The 17,152-nt window shown below is 35.0% G+C and overlaps 1 protein-coding gene across 9 annotated transcripts in view; it reads right to left on the reverse strand.

The window, feature by feature from the left end:
- DIAPH2 (diaphanous related formin 2) overlaps positions 1-17,152 on the reverse strand; it is a 914,924-nt gene that overhangs the window by 822,500 nt on the left and 75,272 nt on the right. For 6 of the 9 annotated variants that reach the window (XM_017548564.2, XM_037745740.1, XM_017548565.2 and 3 more), the window contains 2 exons: positions 14,885-14,989; positions 8,905-8,925 (listed from right to left, as the gene is read on the reverse strand). In XM_017548564.2, the coding sequence (XP_017404053.1) occupies positions 8,905-8,925; positions 14,885-14,989 (126 nt within the window). The remainder of the gene's footprint in view (positions 1-8,904; positions 8,926-14,884; positions 14,990-17,152) is intronic. The other 3 variants (XM_017548566.2, XM_017548567.2, XM_017548561.2) reach the window with 1 other exon arrangement.

Raw genomic sequence — 17,152 nt, forward strand, 5'->3', positions numbered from 1 at the left:
CATTAAGTAAAATGGAAAACTGAATCAAATATATGAGGAAAAGGCCAAAATTTTATATACAGTAGCTAAACTAACTTTTTTTTTTTTTTTTTTTTGAGACAGGGTCTCAACTCTGTTACCCAGGCTTGGGGGCAGTGGCGCCATCTCAGCTCACTGCAGCCTTGACCTCCCAGGCTCAACAGATCCTCCCACCTCAGCCTCCCTAGGAGATTGGACTACAGAGTGTGCCACCACACCCAGCTAATTGTTTCATTTTTTGTAGAGACATGGTCTTGCCATGTTGCCCAGGCTGATCTTGAACTCCTGGACTCAAGCGATCCTCCCCTCTTGCCCTCCTAAAGTGCTGGGATTACAGGCATGAGCCAACTGCATCTAGCCTAAGGTAACTTTTAAACATTGATCATAATCTGCTTGTTTCCTCTTTTTCCCTTGCTAACAAGGCTATCTGGATGGTGAATGAATTGCCTCACAAACAGCAAATTTTATACAGAGCTTTCAAAGGATACATAGTGTAGAGACTATATTACTTCACAACAAAAAACACAAAAAAAGACATTATATAATTACATCATTCTATATAGATGATCAAAATTTTGCCACAGTTAGAAAGTAAACCAATCCAATATGAAAAATAATGGCTATACTAGTCTTAAATGTCTTATACCAAGCATCAGATTTTAAATCAATTATTTTACCTGATTATATACACAAAGAAAAATCCTCAATAGAAATAACCAACATGGTCACAGTAAAAATGCACAGCTAATGAGCTTGTGACACAAAATCATACTGAAATATACATCTTTTCATTTCTAATATCAGGATATATTATAAAACATAATGACCCATATTCCTAAATATTAATATAATCAATTTTCAAAATATGTCTAAACATAATACTAATATTCATGATGTCTTTTAGACATTTCCAAATACCCAAGGTAAGATGACTTGTTAATATTTCATAATCTATACTTAAACATTAATTAAACAATAAATTTAATCTGGCATAATGAAATAATGTAATTTATGACAATGCACCGGAAGGGAAGGAACTGATAAGGTAGTGTTCCAAAAGTAAATAGAAATTTAAATAACAAAATCTTTCGAAACATATACAGATACCAAACAATATAATATACAAGTTAGCTTGCAGTGTTAAAACATTAGGAAATGGGAAAGTAGCTACTCATTTCACATAATGAATGTGAAATTAGAAAAGACTGAAATTGGTACTGTAATAGTGTTTCTGCTATTTTTAAAAGATCACTTATAATATACAATCATTAAACAGTCTCAGGTCTTATTTTCATCTGATTACTAAATGAGTTTTTCTACTTTATATATACTAGTTTAAAATAATGGCATTATTTTTATTCTGATTGAATTTAGATTTTTAACAAAATTATCACCATCATAAAACTAAATATTTTACAGTAGCAACTATCCTACAATTTCTAAGCCCATTTTAAAAAATCAAATTGGAGTGCAAGAATGCAATGTTTTAACATCGTGAAGCAGCTACTTCAACCTCCAATAATCAATGTTTTGTCTCCCCCTTCTGGACTATACAATTATAAAAAGGAAAATAAAGGAAAAATAAGATTTAATCTTTTTTCACAGGAACGTAGTCAAATAATTAGCCTGACACAAGTGTAATACTACATGAGGTAATCATTAAGATACTATTCTACAAATAAAGTAATAAAACTTCAATTTATTAATGTAGTAACAGCTTAACAGCCCACAAAGCATGCTGCCACATTTGGTGGTATTTTAGGTATATCACTATTAGTAGGTAGCTTACAGTAAGTAATACATCGATAACATTTTAAATTTATTCCTTTAAGCCTGATCATATGTTTACGCTTTTTTTTTTTTTTTTTGAAAAAGAGTCTCGCTCTGTCACCCAGGCTGGAGTGCAATGGCGCAATCTCGGCTTACTGTAACCTCTGCCTCTCAGGTTCAAGCAACTCTCCTGCCTCAGCCTCCCAAGTAGCTGGGATTACAGGTGCCTGCCACCATGCCCAGCTAATTTTTGTATTTTAGTAGAGATAGGGTTTCACTGTGTTGGCCAGGCTGGTCTTGAACTCCTGACCTCAAGTGATCCACCCACCTCGGCCTCTCAGTGCTGGGGTTACAGGCGTGAGCCACCATGCCCAGCCACGTTTATACTTTTAACAAGAACTTACTCTCAGTATTACCTTCTTCATCAGCCTGGGTGAGGGGGCAGTTGGGGGTGGGTGTTCATTTGGCTCTATTTTGAAAAAACTCTTGCAACAGTCATTCAATTAGTGCTCATGATTCCCATGTGCCATTAGGGCAAAGAAGCTTGCATTTGTTTCTGACCTTCACTATGATGGGCTTTTTTGTTTTTTTGACTGAGATCATTTAGAAACATTGCAAAAGGTACAACATGATCTCTTATGTCAGATGGTTTATCTGGTAAATGATATTACAGGCCACCAAAATGATTCACTCTTCTCTATCTTGGTCCACTAAATCACCTACAAGTATACTTGGCCTTCAATACCTAGTAAAGATATTCAGTCGTCAGTTTTTAGGCAGGTAAATGTTATTAGAATGATCAGCAACATAGTCTCAGCAGCAAATATACAGAGAGTACATTTAAAATAGTAAAGCAGTAGTTTGAAACAGAGAACCAAATTATAAAATTACACTGCTAATGCTGTAAGAGCTAAATAAATGTTCTTGCATGGTGATAACTTTACTCATGCTATTGTGATTCTAGTAATTTCTCCCTGATTAACATATCTAACTGAACTCAATCTTCTTTTACTCCAAACTTGGTCTTGTTCCTGACTACTCTATGAATGCTCAAGTCATTTTGGTCACCCATGCTTGAAATTTCCGTCATTACTGATTCACACATCTCTTCTGGCCTTTTAAAATCATTTGCTGAGGCTGGGATATTTTACTTCCATAGTCTCTGTCTCTCATCTATACCCTCCATTTAGTTCCTACTAACCACACTCCAGTTCAGGGTGTTATTACTTAAACTACAGCAACAGCCCCCAGCTTGATCTCCATGCCCGTATACCTAACCTCTCCAATTCCCACTGCTACATTAATCTTCCCCAAATACACCTTGGATTTTGTCATGCCATGGCTCAAACCCTTCCTGGGATCCTGGCTGGCTATCAAAGTAAAAATTCCTCAACATCTCTCTCCTAAAATGACGTGAACCTACCTTTACAAATTAACAACCCACTAACGATGCTTACATGTTTTCAGTCATCCTAACTCACTCTTGCGATTGGTTATTAAACACCCCCACACTTTCCCTTGTTTACTCCACTCCACGCACAGTGGCCTCTGCTATACCTTCAGATACTCCAAGCACACTCCTGCCTCAAGGCCTTCACACTTGCTGTTCTCTCTTTTCTAGATATTTGCATGGCTGTTCTCATTTTAATCCAGGTCTCCATTCAAATGTCATTTTGCCCAAAGAGCTGGCCTACGTAAAAATAGCACTTCCCTGATCACTCTCTGCTTTCTCATCTTGCTTTTGTTTTTTTGTTTCTTAATAGCACTTACCTGTCATTATATTTGATATGTGTCATATTGTCTGTATCCTCATCTTGAATATAAGTTCCATGAAGACATTATCTGTATGGTTCATCATTCTAGCACCTAGAATAATGCCTGGCACTAATAAGTACCCAGTAACTTTGTGTTCAAGAAAGGAATGAAACTGTGTCTAGAGAGGTTTACAGGGTCACAGGGAATCAATGGGTGATGCATCAGGATTCAAACTCAGGCACTTCTGACGCCGAGACAAATGCTTTCCCAAAAAGCTGTTGCTGCTGCCAACTGATTAAATTACCTCTTACTTAACATTATAAGGTCTGGTCATTACAATGTTTGCTATTTTCCAAGTATTATATGTAATCATATCAATTCTTACTTTTTTTTCACAGAAGAATGCTTATTTTTCTACCTGTGGATAAATTATTCCTGGCTTGCAATGAAATCAAATCAAACATTTTAGCTGTTTTCTAAATTTGTTTCATGCGTTGCGCTACTGAATAATAAAAACTATTTATTTTGCTTCACAAAATTCTGTAACACTTATTTACAACTAGAAGCCATTGAAAAAAGTCATTCAGCTCTATATCTCTACCCTACTCCAAATTCTCTTTGCTATTTCTAGAGATCTACAGAAAGATACTTTATCATTTCCCATCACACACAGTATCTATACCAAATCCTGAACTATTTTATTAAATCTTTAAAATAATCTTGTCAATATTAACTTGAGATCATAAATGATTTTGCTTTTTTCCTCAAAGCCCAGCAATAATCCACACCACATAACAAACAGCTTCCAATAAACAGGCAAACCATTCTCCTTCCAGCATCCAGCTGAATCCTTCCCACCATTCTTGACCCAGAATAAATTCTATTTTTCCCTTTAAATCTTCAAATAGCAAACATCTTGAACATTTAACAACAACAAAAAAAGTCAGCTCACAGTCTTATCTCACTTTACCACGTCTTTCATATCAAGCATTTTGTAGAATTCAAGACATTTAACAAAAATGTAATTCAGACCTACTATTTGCAAGATTCTTCACACGTTAAATATATTAAACATAAATAATATACCTCAAAAATATCACAAATTTAGTATTATTTTCTTCATTTTATCAATGAAAAGACTGAGATTCAGAGAAGTAAATTATTCAAGGTCACACAGCTAGTATGTAGCAGAGACAGAATCTGAAACCAGGTCCACAATCACTACTAAAATTTGCATTCCTTCATAGAGTCTTCATATTGTGGACATACAAAGACTCATAGTATGTGAGAGACTATTATTTGAGGATATAAATTACTACAGGCATAAAATAAAATAGGAGTATTCTAAAAGCCTTTAAGGAATATATAATGAAATAGGAATTATAACTTAAGAGTAACTCCATAAGAGTTAAAAATAAAGTGCTATGAAAGTTCAGATAAATTACTGTAGGTGGAAATGGGAGGGTGGATCAAGATAGGCTTCATGGAAGAGCTGTGGAGGATGGCTAGAATGTTGACAAAGGAGAGAAAACATTCTATACAAAAAGATCCCTTGAGCAAAGTCAGAAGCAATACTGCCTAAGGCTAGGGGGTGGTTTTGTTCAGGTAACAGGCAGTTTCCTAGCTTGACTTTTAAAATACAATCTATATAGAATAGTGAAAAGTAAAGACTGATGGTAGCTCAAGATCTGGAGAGCCTCAAATGCCTTCATTTCTGCTTCTAATCAACAACGGATACACAAAGGTAAAACAGGTCTATGCTGACCTCCTAGTTCATTACATATTCCATCTTTCAGATTGCAATCTGGCTTTCATATCACTCATTTCTGGACCAATGTATGTACTCTCTAGGCAATTGCAATATTTAAAGTGGTTATTCTAGAATTTTTTTGAAATGCCTCTATAAAATTCCTACCTGCCCTTTTTAACAATGAATAAACACCTCTCCATCTGTTATAGATTAATGAGACTGTGAACATAAGCCCTTTTGTACCTGATTTTCATCAGTGATCTTATATATTGTTTTCTTATTCCCTGAAGTTGCAGGAAAAAAAAATTTCTTCTTTAAGGCAACATCCCACCTAAACTCTAGAACAAACCCTTAATCATTTCCTCTAGAAGCTAATTCCTATAGTTTTTTCCCTTTATAGCAAGATTTGCATACTCAAAGGTCCCAGATAAGACAGAGGGTATGAAATAGTTTATATTATGGATCAAAACACGTAACTCATTATGCTGTTTTTCAAAACACTCTGGGAACTATACACACACACACACACACACATACACACACACACACACACACACCCCATATATAGCCTGCTGGCCTTCCATTTTGCAATCTTTACTATATTACATCTTCAGGTCCTATCTTTATTCTGTTTACCTGACTGTCTTCCCCATTAGATCTAGTTTCTTGAATGCAGAAGCTGTGTTCATTGTGTAAAAAGAACATATAAATGATTTATTATAATATGTTAAATATAATGATAGAGCTATAAACATGGTGCTATGGGAAGGAAGGAGTTACCCAGGACAGCTTCTCCTAAGATTGACATGCAGCTTAATCTTGATGGATATTTAGGAGCTTGCTGGACACACTAAAGAAGAAAACAGCATTCCAGCTCAAAAAAATAGAACATGCTTGATTTAAAGGTATTAAAGAAAAAGATATGAAGGAATTGCCAAGTGCTCCTGTACAGATAGAAGACAGGCACCAGTAAAAATGAAGCAGGAGATGAAATTAGAGAAGTAGGCAGGGATGAGATCACAAAGGACAACAGGGAGCCATTTGAAGGTTTTGAGGAGGGAAATACAGTTGTCTCTCTTTATCCAAGGAGGTATGCTGCAAGACACCCAATGGATGCCTAAATCTGGATAGATCTGAAACTCTATATATAGTATGTTTTTCCTATGCATACAAACCTATAATAACAATTTATGAATTAGGCACAGTAAGAAATTAACAATCGCTAATAACATAGAACAATGATAACAATATACTATAATAGAATTATGTGAGCCGGACATGGTGCTTCATGCCTGTAATCCCAGCACTTGAAGAAGCCAAAGCAGGTAGATTGCTTGAATTCAGGAATTAGAGATGACTGTGAGCAACATGGCAAAAACCCATCTCTACAAAAAAAAATACAAAAACTAGCTGGGCACTGTGGCGTGTGCCTGTAGTCCCAGCTACTCTAGAGGCTAAGGTGGGAGGATCACTTGAGCCCAGGAGATCAAGGCTGCAGTGAGCCAAGATTGTGCCACTCTACTCCAGCCTAGGCAACAGAGTGAGACCCTGTCTCAAAAACAAAAATTATGTGAATATGGTCTCTCTCAAAATGTCTTAGTGTGCTGCACCTCAGGTAACTGAAACAGAAATTGAAACCACAGATAACAACATGGTACTGCTGAAGCAAGATCCTTGGTGACAATGTAGAATATGCAAGGGTGGGTGAGAGATTGAAGACTAGGAGACTACTCGGTAGGCTACAGCAATCACAAGGGTGTTAAATGATGACAGTCTAAACTAAGGAAGTAACAGTGTAGGTAATTAGGGGAGAGAGTTGGTATGAAAACTAGAAATGCAGGCTGGTTCCAACCCCTATTAAAATAAGCTAAAAATCTCTTTATCTCACAAACTCCCTTATTTAACCCCACCTAGCCCCGAATTTAATACAAATCCTCACTGACTCACTCAAAAATCTCCTAGGTAGCTTCCCAAATAAGTCTATCAGAATCCTGTACCTCTTAAAGTGTGAAGTATACTACTCAGACTACCTTAACAGAATCTCTGGAGGTGCTAGATAAAAATGCAAATTTATTGGCCATATCCCAGACCACCTGAATCATAATCTTCTTGGAGCAGGACAAAATATGCATTTTTATGTACTTTCCAGTTTAAGAAACATTAGCCTAATCCAGCCTATCTACCTATCAAATTTATTTTCCTTAAACACTGTTTCCATCACATGTTACCTGCTCGATCAAACTAACTTATAATTTTCTGCTTGGACTTCAAGACCCTCTTTCAACTTGATTTTTCACTCTTTCCAATATACATTCTTTGTTTCAACAAAGACATCCTCATCTCTCACTTCCCTCTTCTCTGCCTCCACACACATAGTTTTGTTCTCTCTCCAGGCCTTTGCATTTAATATTACTTCCAGAACCTGAGAGCTTTTCCAAAGTCTCTCCTCCCTAGCCAAACCCCAGCCATTGTAACTAACTGTGAAAGCCCAGTTTAAGTGAAGAAACTGACACAGATTTTTCTCTAATTACTCCAACCTTACTTCTCTCTCCTATTTATGAATTCCTATTAACATTTATAGTCAGCATGCACAATTTAAGTTTTGATTATCTCAACACATATCAACTAGGTAATATCTTATTCTTACTTTCCAGTCTTCAGTGCACCTAGAATAATTTTTGGCATATAATAAACTTTAAATAAATATTTGTTGATTTTTAAAATTATATTAAAAGGATAATGGCTTTCCCCCTAGATGTCAGTTGAATTTTTTAAAATGAGCAAAATAAAGAAAAAAGGAAATCCATTTTTAAAAGCAAAACAAACACATTCACTATTCTAGATATCTCAGTACTCGATGATGTTAAAGATACTTTTTCCTACCACCTTGTTCTCTAGAGAGTGCTTGGTCATGAAGATAAGGTAATTACAAACAGCTCTCAATCACAATACAGGCCACTCTGGGCATGTTATATAATAGTGTATCGTGTAATTATAGCACTGAAATACAGTGCCGTGAATATAAAACCTTTAAATGACAGCCACGGAAAGAACCTAAAAAGATAATTTAAGCTAATCATTTCAATTTATCCATTTAATAAGTGAACCCCAGAGAAATTACATGACTTGCCCAAAGTAGCAAAGCTGATTAGTAGCATCCAACAAAGACAAACACCCAGGCCTCCTGACTTCATGGTAAGGGTTATTGTCATTACTCTATGTGCTCAGTAATACTGAAATCGAAGTGACGTATTTTAATAAGAAATCCTGTTAGCATAAACCAACACTTTAGGATTCTCCTCCTGATAAATTGAGGTAAAATGTACAATTTCATCAGAATCATAAAGACTAACAGGCATAATTCCAAAAGAAAATGTGAAAACTTCTAAGATAAAATATACAAGCATATTCTAGTTCTAAAACATCTCCCAAAACCATAGGAAAAATACTTGCCCAGGCTAAATTCTAATCACCTGATCATAATATTCATCTCACTGCTTTGGTAAACTATACACCAAAAGAATCAAACATATAAAACACTATAAGCAAATATCACAGTTAACAAAACCACAAATTTATATCTAAGTGTAAAACACATCTTTTGTACTCACCGTAACTTTACTTCCAACTATCTGCATGCAGTGGTCAACGAAGAATGGTTATGGTGTAAAAAAAAACAAACAGCAACAATATTAGTAGTCAGAAGCTTTTCACAGAGGTTAAGTGTTTAGTAAATTAGTAAATAGTCAACCCTATTTATGTTTTTGATACTTTAGCTCTACAGACTAAAATAGATATATCAATATTAATTTCTACTATGTTTCAAAAACATGTAAAGTCTACAGAATAAGAATTCTTAAATAAATGATAATTACTATTCAAGGATTTTTAAAAATGTACTATAACAGGCGTCTCATATAGTACAATCTAAATATCAAGTTATGCAAGGTTCAGTGCAAGCAGGCATCAGATTTTTTACCAGCTCATAGCCGCTGAAAAACTATCAATAGAAAATTGTTTGTTCTTTTTTTCCCCAATATTGCCTTTTCTTTTCTTTCCTTCTTATGGCAGTATACTATCAAGGTTGAAATAGTACACCTTCTTATGGCAGGTATACAATTAAGGTATTTTAGAATATAAATGTTACATTTAAAGTCATGCATTAAGTTCAGAAGTAAACTTTAGGTTGAAAAAAATTTTATTATGAATTTAAGGTGTATAATACTGTTTTATATCGAACTTGAAAATTATAAAAAAGATAGATTGCTTATTATTCTAGTTTTCTAGGTAATCTTAGCATTTCTATTATAAGATCAGTTTTCTACATAATGTGAAGACAAAGAAGCACTTTACATCTAAACATGCACATGTTCAGAAGGAGGAAATAGTTCAAAAACTGCAGTTTCAAAACAGCTTTCCTAATGGATAAGTGATAAAAGAATTTCTGAGAGGCAGAATTGTGTTGAAGAAAGCAAGAAGTAAACTCATAGTCCTAAACATAATTTTATGCAAAAATACAAATATAAATCGAATCACTGTTATCAGATTCCCACACTTGAATATCAAGCAGGATCCAAAAAACTGTTAAGCCACAATAAAAAACCATTAATCCAACAGCAGTTATCAAAATGTGTTCTATTTTTCAGCTAGTACTTTAAAAATAAAAATCACATTTAATTGAAACCCCGGTAAAAATCCTATGTTGAATAGGATATCATAAAATACAAAAAGATAATGACAGTTTCCAAGTAAATTATTTCAGAAGAATCCATGAATCTCAGAATAGAGAAGCAGCTTTCTTAAATATTCATTCAGCAGACTATTTCCAAGCAGTGATTATTTAGTTGAATAAAAGCCTCTTTGGTGCCATTAATAGTCTTCTGAATTAAAAGATATGCTATTGACCTAAATTATTTCCTCCCACCAAAAAGACAGAGGTCGTATTTGTCCCTTGTTTACTTAGCACAGACATGAGACTTAAAAAAGAATGTGAGCGTGCGTTAACAATTAAAGCAAGTCTATATACTAAGTGAAACAACCAGAATATGGTCCATTTAATGATTGATTTGCATTGCATAATAACTGCATTTAGCGAAAGCACGAACAGCAATGGATAAGAGTTAGTACCTAAGAGAAGCTAAGAGAAAATATTTTGGCCATGTCTAGGCTCAACTGTTTGATGATATCCAGACCATACCCGGAAAAGACCTGAGAGAGTTCATCTGATAATTACAAAAGCAAAACTGTAATACATGTATACACATATAGATACGCTGCAACTTTTCACTACTCATGATACTGTTCAGTGTAACAAGTCTGCAGATATAGCTGGCATCACTATTTTAAATTATTTCCTACTGAGATTTAAAAAGAAACAAAAAAACCCAATGCTGCCTCTCAATGGTTTAGGTCTTTAAAAATATAATTTATGTATTTTAAAATTTCGAAGATTATGATTTAAATTCTAAATAAACTAGTCCCTTAATATTCTAGGAATGACATCGGCATTTGACAAACTAATGTTGGGCTCAGTGAATAACTTTTCCTCATAAATGTCTATATATGCCTGTGAGATCCCCTCTGAATTACCAACATATTGTGTCCTCAAACTAGCAACATATTGTTTCAGGATTACGGTAGGACAACTTTTACAGTATTAACAAAGTTTGGTTTTCCATTTTCTTAAAACATATGCTGGTGTTTTGAAAACATAGACTCTTCCAGGTTATTTGTGTGTAGGGTAATGGCCCCACAGGGTCGTGGGGTGTCCCTTATGCTGTGCTGAGGCACAGGATCCAAGAAATAAAGAGACAGGACACAGGAGTACAAGGAAAACACAGCTAGGCTCGGGGGGCCATGTCACCTAGAAGCGGAGACAGGCGAGGCCCCAAATGTCCAGAAGCATCTGTATTTATTGGGTATAGGTTAGGGACAGGGTAGTGAGTGAAGTGATATTTAAGGATAGTGATAGGGCTGTGAGCAATAAAACAAGGGGTCCACCCCCATTAGGTCACCTAGGCTAGGAGGTGGACAGTGTGCAGCAAGGGGTCCACCCCCATTAGGTCACCGAGGCATGGAGGTGGGCCGTGCGCAGTGAAGAGAGTGCAGTGTGCAATATCTCTTATCTATGGGCACACTACTTGTAAGAATATAGGAGGATGCCTAAGTCACACAGCAGTGACAGAGGTGGCAGGGTCTACCGCCACCTGCTGGCAGCTTCCAATGAGTTCTATAGAAGGATCCTTTTGAGCTAGCACAGTTACAAGAGCTGATAAAGTTCATAGCCACCAAGGTGCGATTATCCAGAGGGGTTTTGAGCCCTCGGATGCTCGAGGGATTGCCAGTCTGACGGCAGCCTTCCACAAGAACTGAAGCAAGGTCCTACAACTCCTTTATCAGGAGGAGTGGCTGTTGCTCCAAGCCTGCCATACAGCAGGTGTCTTTGCGATACTGAAACGCTGCCGCCTGGGCCATGGATTCTCGTCCTGGTATAACTGTTTCTCCCTTAAATCATGCTCTGCACCGTGTCTGCTCCAGACATTCCTCCGACTATAAGCTGCTTATTCCTTAATTCATGCTCTGCACCATGCCTACTCTAGGCATTCCTCCGATTATGAACTAAGATATAGTTTTATATATATATGGAAATAACTGAGTGGTAAGATACTCTTTAGGCTCTCATTTTATGAACTAATATATGATTATATAGAGAGGATTATATAAAGGAAAATAACTGAGTAGTAACACTATAAACTGAGATATTCTTCAGGCACTAATTGTGCCAGGATTCTGCTTAGCTCTCCTTCCTCAGTGCCTATATGGGGGGTTACCCACATTTGTGGTCAAATTATCTACATGTACCTATTACCCTAGGTCAGGTCCATAACTATGCTTCCTACAATGAAAAACAGAGGATAAAATGCAGAAAGGAGGTTCTTCTCCACCCCTCTATTTAAAGTTCATTCATCATTGACAGAGTTACTCAAACTACTTTTTCCTTTAATAGTCACACAATTTAACATTCTGTACTATGGGACTTTAAGAAGAAAACACTAAGCAATAGTTTTTATTATTATCCTATGGTTTCCTTTATATTCTCTTTTTCCATGCTAATTTTAGTAAAGTTAATTACACAACAAAAGATTCTTGTTTGCTTTAGAAACAAGTTTTGACCACATATTGATGTATAGCTTCGTTTTACTTTTATGTCCTTACTCAAGAACCCAGGAGCATGATAGACGTGTCTATCTAAAATTTGGTTTTAGATCTCATACAAAATGACTAATGCAGGTGTTAAATGGGGAAAATGTATGATTTATGTTTAAACTTAACTACAATTTTCACATGTTTTACCATGACTATAAAACATGTTTCCACCAGGGACTCTAGCTCTTAACTTTGTTACCTCAAGATGAAAGTTGTGACTACCTAGAAAGCATTTTCATAAAGTAGTGGTTACTATCATATCTACTTTAAACGCAAATGTTAGTGTTGTGATAATGAAAAGGTCAAAAGATTAGATGATTTTTTGTCACTGAAGGCCAACCCGCTCACCTTCAAAAGGAAATTACAAAAATAATTTTTGTGGTTTTAATGATAGAAAACACAGTGGTAATTAATGTCTTTCCAAGGTGAGAAAGCTTCAAAACATGCTTGTCAACAGGCTTTCTTCCATCATAATATCTGGCCCATGAAAAATATTAGCAAAAAATGTATAATCATGGAAATCTTATCAAAGTGCTGTACATAATTCAGATGCTCATACGTACACTGAATGAAATAAATAAGGGCCATTAAGTAGTTCTGATTTTGAGGCTAATGCCTTAAACATAGAATTTTCATATCTTTTTAGAAACATTGAATTTCCATCTTTTGAATACTGCAATTCAAGTGAGCTCATCTAATAATTATCCAGCTTTTTGCATTTTAATGTGAGAAATGAGTATATGACTTAAAGTGAGCATTTCTTTGGTCTCTTGAAGAGGAAACAATATGAGAATAAATGTAAGCAAGTTCTGCACAGAAATCAAGTAATAATCAAAAGGTCAAGGAATAAGAGCTTCATATAATCATTATATTCAGCCCCACTTACACAAACAACAACAAATAAGCCAGAGACACTAACAAAATCTTATCATTAAAACCACCACATGATTATTCATATATTATTATCTGTACTTTGCACTCAGATTCAGTCATACAGATTTACTAGTGTATGAGCCTTTAGGTATTTGAAAAAATAACACTGAATGTACATCCTGCATTTCCTAAAGCATTTTGCTGTGAACAATAACTTGAGTGCAAAAATGAGAAGAGATTCATCAGAATTTCAAAGTAAAACCCTATGCATCACCTAATTCTATTGAAAAAGACGCTCATGGCAAATTTCACTTATCACTTGAAACATATTTCAGCCCTCGGATACCAGAAGCAAATTAAAAAACACGTTGTTGCTCTGCTATGGCAGAGCTGCAATGTGTTATGTTTAAATAGTTCAGCATTCAGATTTAGCTTGCTTAAAGTACAATATAGAATCAATACAGTCATAGAATTCACAGCAAAATGCATTAGTAATTGCCACTGGAATTACTGTACTGAAATAGCATTAATAGGATAGCCAAATAACTTTAGAATACATTTTCCAATAAAGACTTGTTTTCTGCAATGGTCAATTTATGAAATTTAAAATGCACGGTCTAAATGTGTATGTGTGTGTACATACATATGTATACACACACAAAATCACTGTATGTGTGTATATATATAGATATATATATACGAATACATACATATACACACATACAGTGATTTTATCAACTCTAGATATTAAAAGCTTTTTCTTTACAGATATGTAAAAGATGCATTTTGCTATTTCAAAAATGCAATTTTTTCTTACCAAAAAAACAAAATCAAAGCTTAAGACTATATTTAGAAGTGCATTAGGAAGTGAACAGAGCAAAATACTCCATTAAAATACAAAGTTTCCTGTTAATAACGCGTCCTTTCAATGAACTTTACTTTCAAGTCTTGGGACTCACAATCAGATTTGATTAAAGCTCCTATTAAGTGACATCCTTTAAATGAAGCTATACAATAGCAATTATGAGGCAGCTTACATAGTTTGCATCACATGAAATTATGAGAAAAGCTAAATGAATTTAAAAATACTGCTAAATCTTTCATGCAAGCAGACACCAGACATGTAGCTTTAATGTAAACTTAACTCAAGCTGTGACTATGCTCAGTTGTGCCTTCTTCAAAATCTGAAATTTTCATCTAACCATATTTTAAGCAGAATACCTGCAACATGCAGTCAATTTTTAGTATGTACACAAAGGCTCAGGACTGGATTGGATTACCTCAGAGCTTTGTATCCTTTGCCTTGTTTGTAATAATGGAAGTGTCTCATTTCTAATGATGAATAGTTTTAAAATATATATTTAATACTAAGTGGGTAATACATATAAAAATTGTTTTCTGAATAGTCTATTTGAGTACAATGAGATAATTTGAAGATCTGAGGTTTGTTCATTTTTAAGCAGAATAACACTAAGCTCATTCTGTTGGTGCCAGGAAAATCTCCCTACTTACAGATTTGGCAGTGGCGGAAATATACTGGACAACCATCTCACGCTTGGTGGTAAAATCTTTGTTTCGTAAAGGCGCTTTTTTTTCTTCGTTAAGGTTCATGTCCTCCTGTAAGAAATAACATTTACTGTGAGCATTGATAAATTTCCACTTAAGAGCTTCAAAAGTGATTAATAAATATTAATAATTTCTTTGTCTTAAAATACTAATCCATGTGGTGACTAACATTAAAACTCCTTTTTTGAGATACTTCACTATTATTTTTCACTCTAGATACCACAGTTTTGTGTAAATTGTACCATGCATTTATGGTTTACATCTCTACCTAGCCAACTACTGAGCAGAAAGAAAAAAAATATTTTTAAAACTATTCCACAGAATAAATTGACAGTCTATAGCATAGATGTACATGATATCTATGCTAACAAAGCTCTTTATTTACCTTGATAACAAACACACACACATAAACACACACACAAAATAGTGTTTGGTATATGCTCCCTTAGGATTGCTATTATCTGGGAAAGCAAATATAATTTGCAAATTTGCAGGGACTACATAGCTATAATATGTCATTGAAAAAAATTCACAAGAAGTTGTTAGATTTGGAAAACAAAAAAATAATTAGAAACATAGCTAGTTGTATTGCAGTAACAAACATCACTCACTAGAGGAAAAAATATTCAGTTACAAGAACACATTGTTTTGAGGTTCAATAAACTTTAATTTGGTTGGAAATCTACCTTTATTTTGTAATAAACACACACACAACACTTTCACTAGACAAATTGTTTTTCCTTGCTTCGAAATTCATGCTAATCCTTGTGACACATGAAGACACCCTTGACAGGGTCACAAAACCAAGTTTTGTGATTGTGCTTCAAAATGCAATACCAAGTGAAAAGTCAACCTACAGAATAGATGAAAATGTTTACAAATTGTATGTCTAATATAGATGTGTACCCAGATATACAGAGAACTTTTACAACTCAATAATAAAAAGACGAAAGCCCAATAACAAATAAGCAAAACACTTTAATAGGCATTTCTCTAAAGAAGATATACAAATGGCCAATAAGCACAGGAAAAGATGTTTAATATCATTAGAAATGTGAATCAAAACCACAATGAGATACTTCTTCACTTCTACTAGGATAGCTAGAAAAAAAGATGAAAATAATAAATGTTGGCAACGAATTGAAGAAATTGGAACCCTCACACATTGCTGGTGGGAACGAGAAATGATACAACCACTTTGGAAAACAGTCTGGCAGTTCCTCCAAAAGTTAAACAGATTTATCTACCATATGACCCAGCTTACATACCCAAGAGAAATGAAAACATATGTCCACACAAACACTTGCACACGAATGTTCACAGCACCATTATTGATAATAGCCAAGGAGTAGAAACAACCCAAACATCCATCAATTGATGAATGGATAAACAAAATGTGGTGTATCATACAATAAAATATTATTTAGCTCTAAAAAGGAATGAAGTCCTGATACATGCTACAACCTGGATGAATCTTGAAATCACATTATGCTAAGTGAAAGAAGCATCATAAAAGACCATGTATTCTATAATTCTATTCATATTAAATGTCCAAAATAGGCAAATTTATAGGAATGAAAAATAAATTAGAGGTTGCCAGGGCTGGGGAGAAGAGCGGGGAGTTTTGGATTATGACTGATTATGGGTATGGTGTTTATGGGGTGATATAACTGTTCTGAACTTTTTTGTTGTGATAATTTCACACTCTTTGAATATACCAAAAAAAAAAAAATCTAAGAATTTGGCCAGGCATAGTGGCTCATGCCTACGACCCCAGCATTTTGGGAGGCCCAAGTGGGAGGATCACTTGAGCCCAGGAGTTCCAGGAGTTTGAAACGAGCCTGGGCAACACGGCCAGACCTCGCTTCTACGAAAACTTTTAAAAAATTAGCTGGACATAGTGGTGCGTGCCTGCAGTCCCAGCTACTTAGGAGGATGAGGCGGGATGGTCGTTTGAGCCCAGGAGTGAGCTATGTTCCTGTCACTGCACTCCAGCCCGGAAATCAGAGCAAGACCTGTCTCCAAAAAAACAGAGAGAGAAAGAGAGAGAAAAGCCCATTGTAAAAGGATGAATTTTATGGTATGTGAATCATATCTAATTTTTTTTAAGAAAAAAAATCAGTAATTTTATCCCTTTACTCATACAGAAATTCTAAGCATTCTGTTTCTTTAATCAAAAAAACTAATTGGCAAAGAACAGTATCAAAGATATTT

Source organism: Cebus imitator, unplaced genomic scaffold, assembly GCF_001604975.1.
Source record: "Cebus imitator isolate Cc_AM_T3 unplaced genomic scaffold, Cebus_imitator-1.0 Scaffold210, whole genome shotgun sequence".
NCBI lineage: Eukaryota > Metazoa > Chordata > Mammalia > Primates > Cebidae > Cebus > Cebus imitator.